This window comes from Procambarus clarkii, chromosome 41, assembly GCF_040958095.1.
Source record: "Procambarus clarkii isolate CNS0578487 chromosome 41, FALCON_Pclarkii_2.0, whole genome shotgun sequence".
NCBI classification, from domain to species: Eukaryota; Metazoa; Arthropoda; class Malacostraca; order Decapoda; family Cambaridae; genus Procambarus; species Procambarus clarkii.
In genome coordinates this window covers 9,480,975-9,495,999 of record NC_091190.1, presented here as the reverse complement: position 1 = coordinate 9,495,999, position 15,025 = coordinate 9,480,975, and the positions used below count along the sequence as shown (strand labels likewise).

The following is a 15,025-nucleotide window of genomic DNA, read 5'->3' as shown; positions in this document are numbered from 1 at the left end:
GGTGGGTGTAGTTGTGGTGGTGGGTGTAGTTGTGGTGGTGGTGGTGGGTGTAGTTGTGGTGGTGGTGTTGGGTGTAGTTGTGGTGGTGGTGGTGGGTGTAGTTGTGGTGGTGGTGGTGGGTGTAGTTGTGGTGGTGGTGGTGGGTGTAGTTGTGGTGGTGGTGGTGGTGGGTGTAGTTGTTGTGGTGGTGGTGGTGGGTGTAGTTGTTGTGGTGGTGGTGTTGGGTGTAGTTGTGGTGGTGGTGGGTGTAGTTGTGGTGGTGGTGGTGGGTGTAGTTGTGGTGGTGGTGGTGGGTGTAGTTGTGGTGGTGGTGGTGGTGGGTGTAGTTGTTGTGGTGGTGGTGGTGTTGGGTGTAGTTGTGGTGGTGGTGTTGGGTGTAGTTGTGGTGGTGGTGTTGGGTGTAGTTGTGGTGGTGGTGTTGGGTGTAGTTGCGGTGGTGGTGGTGGTGGTGGTGGTATTGGGTGTAGTTGTGGTGGTGGTGGTGGGTGTAGTTGTTGTGGTGTTGGTGGGTGTAGTTGTGGTGGTGGTGGTGGTGGGTGTAGTTGTTGTGGTGGTGGTGGTGTTGGGTGTAGTTGCGGTGGTGGTGGTGGTGGTGGTGGGTGTAGTTGTGGTGGTGGTGGTGGTGGGTGTAGTTGTGGTGGTGTTGGTGGGTGTAGTTGTGGTGGTGGTGGTGGTGGGTGTAGTTGTTGTGGTGGTAGTGTTGTTGGGTGTAGTTGTGGTGGTGGTGTTGGGTGTAGTTGCGGTGGTGGTGGTGGTGGTGGTGGTGGTGGTGGGTGTAGTTGTGGTGGTGGTGGTGGTGGTGGTGGTGGTTGTAGTTGTGGTGGTGTTGGTGGGTGTAGTTGTGGTGGTGGTGGTGTTGGGTGTAGTTGCGGTGGTGGTGGTGGGTGTAGTTGTGGTGGTGGTGGTGGTGGGTGTAGTTGTGGTGGTGGTGGTGGTGGTGTTGGGTGTAGTTGTGGTGGTGGTGGTGGGTGTAGTTGTTGTGGTGTTGGTGGGTGTAGTTGTGGTGGTGGTGGTGGTGGGTGTAGTTGTTGTGGTGTTGGTGGGTGTAGTTGTTGTGGTGGTGGTGGGTGTAGTTGTGGTGGTGGGTGTAGTTGTGGTGGTGGTGGTGGTGGGTGTAGTTGTGGTGGTGGTGGTGGTGGGAGTAGTTGTGGTGGTGGTGGTGGTGGTGTTGGGTGTAGTTGCGGTGGTGGTGGTGGGTGTAGTTGTGGTGGTGGGTGTAGTTGTGGTGGTGGTGGTGGTGGTGGTGGGTGTAGTTGTGGTGGTGGTGTTGGGTGTAGCTGTGGTGGTGGTGGTGGTGGTGGTGGGTGTAATTGTGGTGGTGGTGTTGGTGGTGGGTGTAGTTGTGGTGGTGTTGGTGGTGTTGGGTGTAGTTGTGGTGGTAGTGGTGGTGGTGGGTGTAGTTGTGGTTGTGGTGGTGGTGGTGGGTGTAGTTGTGGTGGTGTTGGTGGTGTTGGGTGTAGTTGTGGTGGTAGTGGTGGTGGTGGGTGTAGTTGTGGTTGTGGTGGTGGTGGTGGGTGTAGTTGTGGTGGTGGTGGTGGTGGTGGGTGTAGTTGTGGTTGTGGTGGTGGTGGTGGTGGTGGGTGTAGTTGTTGTGGTGGTGGGTGTGGGTGTAGTTGTGGTTGTGGTGGTGGTGGTGGTGGTGGGTGTAGTTGTGGTGTTGGTGGGTGTAGTTGTTGTGGTGGTGGGTGTGGGTGTAGTTGTGGTTGTGGTGGTGGTGGTGGGTGTATTTGTGGTTGTGGTGGGTGTATTTGTGGTTGTGGTTGTGGTGGTGGGTGTATTTGTGGTTGTGGTGGTGGTGGTGGGTGTAGTTGTGGTGGTGGTGGGAATAGTTGCGGTGGTGGGTGTATTTGTGGTTGTGGTGGTGGTGGGTGTAGTTGTGGTGGTGGTGGGAATAGTTGCGGTGGTGGGTGTATTTGTGGTTGTGGTGGTGGTGGGTGTAGTTGTGGTGGTGGTGGGAATAGTTGCGGTGGTGGGTGTATTTGTGGTTGTGGTGGTGGTGGGTGTAGTTCTGGAAGTGGTGCTAGGTGTAGTTGTGGTGGTAGTGCTGGGTGTAGATATGGAGGTGGTAGTAGATGGTGTATTTGTCGTGGTGGTTATAGTGGTGGTTGTGGATGTAGTTGTGTTAGTGGGTGTAGGGTTTGTGGTTGTGGTGGTAATAGATGGTGGTGGTGGGTGTAGTTGTGGCGGTGATTGTGATGGGTGAAATTGTGGTGGTGGTGGATGTAGTAGTGGTGGTGATGGATGTAGTAGTGGTGGTGGTGGGTGAAAATAGTAGTGAGTGGTGGTGGATGGTGTAGTTGTTGTGGTTGTTGTTGAAGTGGTGGTGGTGGTGGATGTATTTGTAATGGTTGTTGTTGTGGGTGTACTTGTGTTGGTGGTGGAGGTGGGTGTACTTGTGGTGGAGGGGTGGGTGTAGTTGTGGTGGTGGTGGGTGTAGTTGTGGTGGTGGTGGTGGTGGTGGGTGTAGTTGTGGTGGTGGTGGATGGTGTAGTAGGAAGCTTGGACACAGCTGCTCCGACTGCACCCAGCTACTGAGGGTAAACCACAAGGACACTGCCCTTCACTCCCGTAGAGCAGACACTGACCACAAAGGCACGGCTCTTTACTCACTATTTAGATCATCGCCTCATTGATCAGTTTACCGTAGACCTTCACTATGTAGAACATCCCGTCACATAACAACAACATGTCGACATAGACATACTCGTGTGAAAGCCAGACTAAGTATAGAGCTCACCCGCCCGCCAGCCCACCAGCCCGCCAGCCCACCAGCCCGCCAGCTCACCAGCCCACCAGCCCGCCAGCCCGCCAGCCCACCAGCCCGCCAGCCCACCAGCCCGCCAGCTCACCAGCCCACCAGCCCGCCAGCCCGCCAGCCCACCAGCCCGCCAGCTCACCAGCCCGCCAGCCGGCAGCCCACCAGCCCACCAGCCCGCCAGCCCGCCAGCCCACCAGCCCGCCAGCCCACCAGCCCACCAGCCCGCCAGCCCGCCAGCCCACCAGCCCACCAGCCCGCCAGCCCGCCAGCCCACCAGCCCACCAGCCCACCAGCCCACCAGCCCGCCAGCCCGCCAGCCCACCAGCCCACCAGCCCACCAGCCCTCCAGCCCACCAGCCCACCAGCCCGCCAGCCCACCAGCCCACCAGCCCGCCAGCCCGCCAGCCCACCAGGCCACCAGCCCGCCAGCCCACCAGCCCACCAGCCCGCCAGCCCACCAGCCCACCAGCCCACCAGCCCACGAGCCCGCCAGCCCGCCAGCCCACCAGCCCGCCAGCCCGCCAGCCCACCAGCCCACCAGCCCGCCAGCCCGCCAGCCCGCCAGCCCACCAGCCCACCAGCCCACCAGCCCGCCAGCCCACCAGCCCGCCAGCCCGCCAGCCCGCCAGCCCGCCAGCCCACCAGCCCGCCAGCCCACCAGCCCGCCAGCCCACCAGCCCGCCAGCCCACCAGCCCGCCAGCCCACCAGCCCGCCAGCCCACCAGCCCGCCAGCCCACCAGCCCGCCAGCCCACCAGCCCACCAGCCCGCCAGCCCACCAGCCCGCCAGCCCACCAGCCCGCCAGCCCACCAGCCCGCCAGCCCACCAGCCCGCCAGCCCACCAGCCCACCAGCCCGCCAGCCCACCAGCCCGCCAGCCCACCAGCCCGCCAGCCCACCAGCCCGCCAGCCCACCAGCCCGCCAGCCCACCAGCCCGCCAGCCCACCAGCCCGCCAGCCCACCAGCCCGCCAGCCCACCAGCCCGCCAGCCCACCAGCCCGCCAGCCCACCAGCCCGCCAGCCCCACCCTAACTCTAGCTACATAGAGCAAAATCTCATGTGGTTAAATATGTTGATTGACTCTGACTGTGTGGAGTTTATCCCTCTATTTACAGATGGTGAACGAGACTGTCGGTGGCTCGTTGATCATGGAAGAGGTAAACTAGAGTGTCTGTTGCTCGTTGTTCATACAGAAGGTAAACCAAACTGTCGGTGGCTCGTTGATCATACAGAAGGTAAACCAAACTGTCGGTGGCTCGTTGATCATACAGAAGGTAAACCAAACTGTCGGTGGCTCGTTGATCATACAGAAGGTAAACCAAAGTACCTGTGGTCCATGCGGGAAACTCCCCACATTACTTATACATTTTAATACAACATGCATATAACATTATTGCTGTTTTGTGTTATTAAACTATTAAATAATTTTAAGTTATACATAAAGAGATAGCTTCTCTTATTGTTTTAGATTCAGCTACTCGGAACAAAATGATCCGTGTAGCTATAGTGAGATAGAGAGAGCGTGAGATAGAGAATAAGATAGCGTCAAGAGATAGCGTAAATGTCGACATTGTCCCAGAACAAGACATTAATATTCCACGCGTCGCCTTCATCTCCTCCCTAAATGAAGTGAGCTAATTTGATATTAAAATCACCATTCACGGAACTGCAAATATAATCAAACTAGTTTTCCTTAATTATTTGCATCGTCAATTGTAGAATGAAATCAGACATAACCGTCCTTCAGATTCTTAATGTGAACACACATAGGGGGTGCGGCCCGCTGCTGAGGAGGGAGTAGTCATTGTTCTGGAGTAGGTTACTGAGAGACACAGTCCCCAGCAGCGACAAGGAAATTAATTCCCACTGGTTTAAGATTCAGTGTGGACCACCACAAGAGTCTAAGAGGCAGTGTGAACCTTCCCAAGAGTCTAAGAGGCAGTGTGGACCTTCACAAGAGTCTAAAAGGCAGTGTGGACCTTCACAAGAGTCTAAGAGGCAGTGTGGACCTTCCCAAGAGTCTAAGAGGCAGTGTGGACCTTCACAAGAGTTTAAGAGGCAGTGTGGACCCTCACAAGAGTCTAAGAGGCAGTGTGAACCTTCACAAGAGTCTAAGAGGCAGTGTGGACCTTCACAAGAGTTTAAGAGGCAGTGTGGACCCTCACAAGAGTCTAAGAGGCAGTGTGGACCCTCACAAGAGTCTAAGAGGCAGTGTGAACCTTCACAAGAGTCTAAGAGGCAGTGTGGACCACCACAAGAGTTTAAGAGGCAGTGTGGACCCTCACAAGAGTCTAAGAGGCAGTGTGGACCATCACAAGAGTCTAAGAGGCAGTGTGGACCTTCACAAGAGTCTAAGAGGCAGTGTGGACCTTCACAAGAGTCTAAGAGGCAGTGTGGACCTTCCCAAGAGTCTAAGAGGCAGTGTGGACCTTCACAAGAGTCTAAGAGGCAGTGTGGACCCTCACAAGAGTCTAAGAGGCAGTGTGGACCTTCACAAGAGTCTAAGAGACAGTGTGGACCCTCACAAGAGTCTAAGAGGCAGTGTGGACCTTCACAAGAGTCTAAGAGGCAGTGTGAACCTTCACAAGAGTCTAAGAGGCAGTGTGAACCTTCACAAGCGTCTAAGAGGCAGTGTGGACCACCACAAGAGTCTAAGGGGCAGTGTGGACCACCACAAGAGTCTAAGAGGCAGTGTGGACCACCACAAGAGTCTAAGAGGCAGTGTGGACCTTCCCAAGAGTCTAAGAGGCAGTGTGAACCTTCCCAAGAGTCTAAGAGGCAGTGTGGACCTTTACAAGAGTCTAAGAGGCAGAGTGGACCTTCACAAGAGTCTAAGAGGCAGTGTGGACCTTCACAAGAGTCTAAGAGGCAGTGTGGACCCTCACAAGAGTCTAAGAGGCAGTGTGGACCTTCACAAGAGTCTAAGAGGCAGTGTGGACCTTCCCATGAGTCTAAGAGGCAGTGTGGATCTTCACAAGAGTCTAAGAGTCAGTGTGGACCTTCACAAGAGTCGAAGAGGCAGTGTGGACCTTCCCAAGAGTCTAAGAGGCAGTGTGGACCTTCACAAGAGTCTAAGAGTCAGTGTGGACGTTCACAAGAGTCGAAGAGGCAGTGTGGACCTTCCCAAGAGTCTAAGAGGCAGTGTGGACCTTCACAAGAGTCTAAGAGTCAGTGTGGACCTTCACAAGAGTCGAAGAGGCAGTGTGGACCTTCCCAAGAGTCTAAGAGGCAGTGTGGACCTTCCCAAGAGTCTAAGAGGCAATGTGGACCTTCACAAGAGTCGAAGACGCAGTGTGGACCACCACAAGAGTCTAAGAGGCAGTGTGGACCTTCACAAGAGTCTAAGAGGCAGTGTGGACCTTCCCAAGAGTCTAAGAGGCAGTGTGGACCTTCACAAGAGTCTAAGAGTCAGTGTGGACCTTCACAAGAGTCGAAGAGGCAGTGTGGACCTTCCCAAGAGTCTAAGAGGCAGTGTGGACCTTCCCAAGAGTCTAAGAGGCAATGTGGACCTTCACAAGAGTCGAAGAGGCAGTGTGGACCACCACAAGAGTCTAAGAGGCAGAGTGGACCTTCACAAGAGTCTAAGAGGCAGTGTGGACCTTCACAAGAGTCTAAGAGGCAGTGTGGACAACACTACACTACAGTAGTCTGTAGTCTGTGTACCACACTACTGTAGTGTGTAGTCTGTGTACCACACTACAGTAGTCTGTAGTCTGTGTACCACACTACTGTAGTGTGTAGTCTGTGTACCACACTACAGTAGTGTGTAGTCTGTGGTCCACACTACAGTAGTCTGTGTACCACACTACAGTAGTGTGTAATCTGTGTACCACACTACAGTAGTCTGTAGTCTGTGTACCACACTACAGTAGTGTGTAGTCTGTGTACTACACTACAGTAGTGTGTAGTCTGTGGTCCACACTACAGTAGTCTGTAGTCTGTGTACCACACTACAGTAGTCTGTAGTCTGTGTACCACACTACAGTAGTGTGTAGTCTGTGTACTACACTACAGTAGTGTGTAGTCTGTGTACCACACTACAGTAGTGTGTAGTCTGTGTACCACACTACAGTAGTGTGTAGTCTGTGGTCCACACTACACACTACTAAGACAGCTGAGCCCGGTTTCATTGTTTTAATATTAACACAAAGTAGAAGTAGTATAACCAATATACTTTAGGTTACCCGAATAATTATGGTGCAACCAAATTTCAAAATAGGATAACCATATAATTATGGTATGATCAAACATAATATTATAACCCCACAAAATGTGTGAAGTTTACTAGTGAAACTAAGTATTAAATCATACAGTGTACTTTGAAGAAATAATTAAATAATAATTAAATAACTACAGTCCATTTAAATAATAAAGAAATTAATAAAGAAATCACTGATAGATTTCCGCATAGTTCACACCTTGTGGTAATGATTGTAAACCTTCACAACACACCTTGTGGTAATGATTGTAAACCTTCACAACACACCTTGTGGTAATGATTGTAAACCTTCACAACACACCTTGTGGTAATGATTGTAAACCTTCACAACACACCTTGTGGTAATGACTGTAAACCTTCACAACACACCTTGTAGTAATGATTGTAAACCTTCACAACACACCTTGTGGTAATGACTGTAAACCTTCACAACACACCTTGTGGTAATGATTGTAAACCTTCACAACACACCTTGTGGTAATGACTGTAAACCTTCACAACACACCTTGTGGTAATGATTGTAAACCTTCACAACACACCTTGTGGTAATGACTGTAAACCTTCACAACACACCTTGTAGTTATGACTGTAAACCTTCATAACACACCTTGTAGTAATGATTGTAAACCTTCACAACACACCTTGTGGTAATGACTGTAAACCTTCACAACACACCTTGTGGTAATGACTGTAAACCTTCACAACACACCTTGTGGTAATGACTGTAAACCTTCACAACACACCTTGTGGTAGTGATTGTAAACCTTCACAACACACCTTGTGGTAATGATTGTAAACCTTAACAACACACCTTGTAGTAATGATTGTAAACCTTCACAACACACCTTGTAGTAATGATTGTAAACCTTAACAACACACCTTGTAGTAATGATTGTAAACCTTCACAACACACCTTGTAGTAATGATTGTAAACCTTAACAACACACCTTGTAGTAATGATTGTAAACCTTAACAACACACCTTGTAGTAATGATTGTAAACCTTCACAACACACCTTGTAGTAATGATTGTAAACCTTAACAACACACCTTGTGGTAATGATTGTAAACCTTCACAACACACCTTGTAGTTATGACTGTAAACCCTACACATATCACCACCCACAAGTGTCTGATGGATCACCCGGATCTCATAGTGTATTGCTTTACTTCTGGTTCGACGATTACTTAAACCATAAGTAATAATTACTAAAGTGTTGGATTGGTTTCATTCCAACAGTAAGCGTCATCGTCAAGACGGTCAACTCTGAAGCTGAGAGCTGGGGCGTCTCCTGGGGCGTCTCCTGGGGCGTCTCCTGGGGCGTCTCCTGGGGCGTCTCCTGGGGCGTCTCCTGGGGCGTCTCCTGGGGCGTCTCCTGGGGCGTCTTCTAGGGCGTCTCCTGGGGCGTCTCCTGGGGCGTCTCCAGGGGCGTCTCCTGGGGCGTCTCCAGGGGCGTCTCCTGGGGCGTCTCCTGGGGCGTCTCCTGGGGCGTCTCCAGGGGCGTCTCCTGGGGCGTCTCCTGGGGCGTCTCCTGGGGCGTCTCCTGGGGCGTCTCCTGGGCGTCTCCTGGGCGTCTCCTGGGGCGTCTCCTGGGAAGTCTCCTGGGGCGTCTCCAGGGGCGTCTCCTGGGGCGTCTCCAGGGGCGTCTCCTGGGGCGTCTCCAGGGGCGTCTCCTGGGGCGTCTCCTGGGGCGTCTCCTGGGGCGTTTCCTGGGGCGTCTCCTGGGGCGTCTCCAAGGGCGTCTCCTGGGGCGTCTCCTGGGGCGTCTCCTGGGGCGTCTCCAGGGGCGTCTCCTGGGGCGTCTCCAGGGGCGTCTCCTGGGGCGTCTCCTGGGGCGTCTCCAGGGGCGTCTCCTGGGGCGTCTCCAGGGGCGTCTCCTGGGGCGTCTCCAGGGGCGTCTCCTGGGGCGTCTCCTGGGGCGTCTCCTGGGGCGTCTCCTGGGGCGTCTCCAGGGGCGTCTCCTGGGGCGTCTCCTGGGGCGTCTCCTGGGGCGTCTCCAGGAGCGTCTCCAGGGGCGTCTCCTGGGGCGTCTCCTGGGGCGTCTCCTAGGGCGTCTCCTGGGGCGTCTCCTGGGGCGTCTAATGGAGACAAAGCTTCCTGGAACTCACCTGGTCGCCAGCTTAAAAGCTTGTGGGGGATTACTTGTAGGAGCAAGTTATATTTTATTTATTCTCATTTAATTAATTGTCAATTTTAATTATTTATTTATGGAAATTAAAAGTGTATTTCATGACAATCAGTAAGGTGTAGTTACAGCTCCAAACTGCTAATACCTCGAAAATTTTTGGGGATTTATATTCAGAAATAATCTAGATTAAAATCAATTAATTCGTTACGTTGTTCAAAGCTACTAATTCACCAAATTTACATTGTATTTACCAAATTTACATTGTATTTACCAAATTTACATTGTATTCATATTGTAACATTCTTCATACACCCTTAGTTTTAATTATTTGTGAAGCAAACTAACGATATGAATTAATTAAAGTAACAAGCACAACATATAGTTACTAGGTGATGACCCGCGGTGTTACCAATGATCTTATTATCTTATATATGGTGACTCTCACCACCTTCCCTGGTCCAAGATGGTGGCCCTCACCACCTTCCCTGGTCCAAGATGGTGGCCCTCACCACCTTCCCTGGTCCATGATGGTGGCCCTCACCACCTTCCCAGGTCCATGATGGTGGCCCTCACCACCTTCCCTGGTCCATGATGGTGGCCCTCACCACCTTCCCTGGTCCAAGATGGTGGCCCTCACCACCTTCCCTGGTCCGAGATGGTGGCCCTCACCACCTTCCCTGGTCCAAGATGGTGGCCCTCACCACCTTCCCTGGTCCATGATGATGGCCCTCACCACCTTCCCAGGTCCATGATGGTGGCCCTCACCACCTTCCCTGGTCCAAGATGGTGGCCCTCACCACCTTCCCTGGTCCAAGATGGTGGCCCTCACCACCTTCCCTGGTCCGAGATGGTGGCCCTCACCACCTTCCCTGGTCCAAGATGGTGGCCCTCACCACCTTCCCTGGTCCATGATGATGGCCCTCACCACCTTCCCAGGTCCATGATGGTGGCCCTCACCACCTTCCCTGGTCCAAGATGGTGGCCCTCACCACCTTCCCTGGTCCATGATGGTGGCCCTCACCACCTTCCCAGGTCCATGATGGTGGCCCTCACCACCTTCCCAGGTCCATGATGGTGGCCCTCACCACCTTCCCTGGTCCAAGATGGTGGCCCTCACCACCTTCCCTGGTCCATGATGGTGGCCCTCACCACCTTCCCTGGTCCATGATGGTGGCCCTCACCACCTTCCCTGGTCCAAGATGGTGGCCCTCACCACCTTCCCTGGTCCAAGATGGTGGCCCTCACCACCTTCCCTGGTCAAGGATGAGGACTGGTCTAAGACCAGCAGTGGTCCAGGACTAGCAGTGGTCCAGGACTAGCAGTGGTCCAGGATTAGCAGTCGTCCAGGACTAGCAGTGGTCCAGGACTAGCAGTGGTCCAGGACTAGCAGTCGTCCAGGACTAGCAGTGGTCCAGGACTAGCAGTGGTCCAGGTCTAGCAGTGGTCCAGGATTAGCAGCCGTCCAGGACAAGCAGTGGTCCAGGACTACCAGTGATCCAGGACTAGCAGTGGTCCAAGAATAGCAGTGGTAAAGAACTAGCAGTGGTCCAGGACTAGCAGCGGTCCAGGACTAGCAGTGGTCCAGGACTAGCAGTGGTCCAGGACTAAAGGTGGTCCAGGACTAGCAGGGCTCCAGGACTACGAGTGATCCAGGATTAGCAGTGGTCCAGGACATTGAATGGTCCAGGACTAGGAGTGGTCCAATACGAGAAGTGGTCCAGGACTAGGGGTGGTCCAGGACAAGCAGTGGTCCAGGACTAGCGGTATTCCAGGACTAGGCGTCGTCCAGGACTAGCAGTAGTCCAGGACTAGTGGTGGTCCAGGACTAGCAGGGCTCCAGGACTAGGAGTGATCCAGGATTAGCAGTGGTCCAGGACATGCAATGGTCCAGGACTAGGAGTGGTCCAGGACGAGCAGTGGTCCAGGACTAGGGGTGGTCCAGGACTAGCAATGATCCAGGACTAGGAGTGATCCAAGACTAGCAGTGGTCCAGGACTAGCAATAGTCCAGGACTAGGAGTGGTCCAGGACAACCGGTGGTCCAGGACTAGGGGTGGTCCAGGACTTGGGGTGGTCCAGGACTTGGGGTGGTCCAGGACTAGCAGTAGTCCAGGACTAGCTGTGGTCCAGGACTAGCAGTGGTCCAGGACTAGGTGTGGTTCAGGACTAGCAGAGGTCCAGAACTAATAGTGGTCCAGGACTAGCAGTGGTCCAGGAAAAGCAGTGGTCGAGTACTACCAGTGGTCCAGGACTAGCAGTGGTCCAGGATTAGCAGTGGTCCAGGACTAGCAGTGGTCCCGGACTAGCAGTGGTCCAGGACTAAAGGTGATCCAGGACTAGCAGTGGTCTTGGAATAGCAGTGGTCCAGGACTAACAGTAGTCCAGGACATGGAGTGGTCCAGGACTAGCAGGGCTCCAGGACTAGGGGTGGTCCAGGACTAGGGGAGGTCCAGGACTAGCAGTAGTCCAGGACTAGTAGTGGATCAGGACTAGCAGTGGTCCAGGACTAGGGTTGGTCCAGGACTAGCAGTGGTCCAGAACTATCAGTGGTCGAAGACTAGCAGTGGTCCAGAACTAGGAGTGGTCCAGGACTAGCAGTGGTCCACGACTAGTAGTGGTCCAGGACTAAGGGTGGTCCAGGACTAGCAGTGGTCCAGGACTAGGGTTGGTTCAGGACTAGCAGTAGTCCTGGACTAGCAGTGGTCCAGGACTAGGGTTAGTCCAGGACTAGGAGTGGTACAGGACTAGCAGTGGTCCAGGACAAGGGTTGGTCCAGGAGAAGGAGTGGTCCAGGACTAGCAAGGGTCCAGGACTAGGAATGGTCAAGGACTACTAGTGGTCCAGGACTAGCAGTGGTCCAGGTCTAAGAGTGGTCCAGGACTATCAGTTGTCCAGGACTAGCATGGCTCAAGAACTAGTGGTGGTCCAGGACTATAGGTGGTCCAGGACTAAGGGTGGTCCAGGACTAGCTGTGGACCAGGACAAGCTGTGGTGCTGGACGAGGAGTGGTCCACGACTAGTAGTGGTCCAGGACTAAGGGTGGTCCAGGACTAGCAGTGGTCCAGGACTAGAGATGGTCCAGGACTAGCAGTGGTCCAGGACTAGCATTCGCCCAGGAATAGCAGTGGTCCAGGACTAGGGTTAGTCTAAGACTAGGAGTGGTCCAGGAATAGCAGTGGTCCAGGACTAGGGTTGGTCCAGGACAACGAGTGGTCCAGGACTAGCAAAAGTCAAGGACTAGGAGTGGTCCAGGACTAGCAGTGGTCCAGGATTAGGAGTGGTCAAGGACTAGCAGTGGTCCAGGAGTAGCAGTGGTCCAGGACTAGGAGTGGTCAAGGACTAGCAGTGGTCCAGGACTAGCAGTGGTCCAGGACTAGCAGTGGTCGAGGACTAGCAGTGGTCCAAGAGAAGCAATGATCCAGGAGTAGGCGTGATCCAAGACTAGCAGGCGTCCAGGACTAGCAATGGTCCAGGACTAGGAGTTGTCCAGGACTAGCAGTGGTCAAGGACGAGGGGTGGTCCAGGACAAGCAGTGGTCCAGGACTAGCAGTGGTCCAGGACTATAAGTGGTCCAAGACTAGCAGTGGTCTTGGATTAGCAGGGGTCCAGGACTAGGGGTGGTCCATGACAAGCAAGGTTCTAGGATTAGCAGTGGTCGATTACTAAGAGTGGTCCAGGACTTGCAGTGGTCCTGGACTAGACGGGTCCAGGACTAGGGGTGGTCGGGGACTAGCAGGGGTCCAGGACTAGCAGTAGTCCAGGACTAGAAGTGGTCCAGGACTTACAGTTGTACAGGACTAGCAGGGGTCCAGGACTAGGGGTAGTCCAGGACAAGGGTTGGTCCAGGTCTAGTAGTGGTCCAGGACTAGCAGTGGTCCAGGACTAGCAGTAGTCCAGGACTAGCAGTGGTCCAGGAATAGGAGTGGTCAAGGACTAGCAGTGGTCCAGGACTAGCAGTAGTCCAAGACTAGCAGTGGTACAGAACTAGTAGTGGTTCAGGACTAAAGAACGTCCAGGACTAGCAGTGGTCCAGGACTAGCAGTGGTCGAGGACTAGCAGTGGTCCAGAATTAGGAGTGGTCCAGGACTAGCCGTGGTCCACGACTAGTAGTGCTCCAGGACTAAGGGTGGTCCAGGACTAGGGTTGGTCCAGGACTAGCAGTATTCCAGGTCTAGCAGTCGCCCAGGAATAGCAGTGGTCCAGGACTAGCAGTGGTCCATGATTAGGGTTGGTCCAGGACTAGCAGTGAGTAGTGGGATTGATGACGTAAAGCGTCCGTTTTGGTTTTTTCCAGGGACGCTCTACGGCATGATGACGTAAAGCGTCCGTTTTGGTTTTTTCCAGGGACGCTCTACGGCATCATGCCGTAGAGCGTCCGTTTTGGTTTTTTCCAGGGACGCTCTATGGCATGATGCCGTAGAGCGTCCGTTTTGTTTTTTTCCAGGGACGCTCTACGTCGCAGCCCCATAGAGCGTCCGTTTTGTTTTTTTTCCAGGGACGCTCTACGTCGCAGGGTTATTTTCAACTTTTAGACCGGTCGTTTTTTTTTTTTCCTGGGCCTGTCTATGCACCCCTAGTTTCACGAACTTGAAGTACGACATAGACCGTGCGTTTTTGTTTTTTCCGGGCACGGTCTACGCACCCTGGGTTTTCTACAAGTCGCTCTATGGCCCCTGTCATTTTCTCTCAAGGGGATTAAACGGCCGCCTCCAGTCATCCCCAAATTTCGTTGGCTCAGTGACCCTGCACAGACATTGCTAATGGTCAATGACGTCACCAGCTAGCCGCTCAGCGTTCCTGCACCGGCATGTTCGAGGGGATTAAAAAGCCTGTCGTAGCATCATGGGTTTTGCGATACAACAGTAACCTTGAAACCTAATATAAAATACCATCATCCCTAGTCTATTTTTAATTTCATATTTACTTCCAACCATCACCCATTACATTTATCAAAGGGGATCATGTATATGAGGGAAGAACATAACTTCAGCACTGCAAGAAGTGTTGTGTGTATTTTCAAGTTCGTCCCCTGCTGCCTGTATTTACCCAGGTCTTTTTCCTAAATATAAAACTTATCCAATTCATTTCCTATTCTGTTTCATGTTGATACGTATAATAGGCTATTAATATTCCCCTTTACTATGACCATTCAGTCACACCTCTATCATGTCACCCCTATTTCTTCTTCGTCGTCCTTCTAGAGAATGTAATTTGAGCTATGACAATCTTACTTGAAGGATCGTTTATTATGCATAGGGCAAAAACGGTAACCCTGAAACCTAATGTAAAATACCATCAACCCTAGACTATTTTAAATTTCCTATTTACTTCCAACCATCGGTCATTGCATGAAACAAAAGGGGAGCAGCACTGCAAGAAGTTATTTGTGTATTTTTCGAGTTCTTCCCCTGTTACCTATATTCACCCAGGTCTTTTTCCTAAATATATAACTTATCCAATTCATTCCTGTTCTGTTTCATGTTGATACGTATAATGGGTCATTAATATTCCCCTTTACTATGACCATTCAGTCACACGTCTATCATGTCACCCCTATTTCTTCTTCATCATCGTCGTTCTAGAGAAGCACTGCAAGAAGTTATGTATGTATTTTCAAGTTCGTCCCCTGTTACCTATATTTACCCAGGTCTTTTTCCTAAATATAAAACTTATTCAATTCATGCCTATTCTGTTTCATGTTGATACGTATAATAGGTTATTAATATTCCCCTTTACTATGACCATTCAGTCGCACCTCTATCATGTCACCCCTATTTCTTCTTCGTCATCTTCATTCTAGAGAATGTAATTTGAGCTTTGACAATCTTTCTTGAAGGATCGTTTATTATGCATAGGGCAAAAAATAAAATGAAAAAACTGCTATCATTCATTTATATGAAAAAACAGAGCCCTGGGCATTG

General features: G+C 52.4%; 2 protein-coding genes across 2 annotated transcripts in view; one reads left to right on the top strand and one right to left on the bottom strand.

Moving 5' to 3' along the window:
* Positions 1-6,405, top strand: part of LOC138373077 (serine-rich adhesin for platelets-like) — a 95,148-nt gene extending 88,743 nt beyond the window's left edge. The window contains exons 4-6 of the mRNA XM_069339103.1: positions 3,874-4,071; positions 4,227-4,264; positions 4,657-6,405. Of these exons, the coding sequence (XP_069195204.1) occupies positions 3,874-4,071; positions 4,227-4,264; positions 4,657-6,405 (1,985 nt within the window). The remainder of the gene's footprint in view (positions 1-3,873; positions 4,072-4,226; positions 4,265-4,656) is intronic.
* Positions 6,406-8,185: 1,780 nt separating this feature from the next.
* On the bottom strand, positions 8,186-9,406 carry LOC138373076 (skin secretory protein xP2-like). The gene is made up of 2 exons (XM_069339102.1): positions 9,377-9,406; positions 8,186-9,022 (listed from the first exon to the last, which is right to left on the bottom strand). The coding sequence occupies exons 1-2, from the start codon at positions 9,404-9,406 to the stop codon at positions 8,186-8,188; spliced, it is 867 nt and encodes a 288-aa protein (XP_069195203.1).
* Between the last annotated feature and the right edge of the window lie 5,619 nt (positions 9,407-15,025).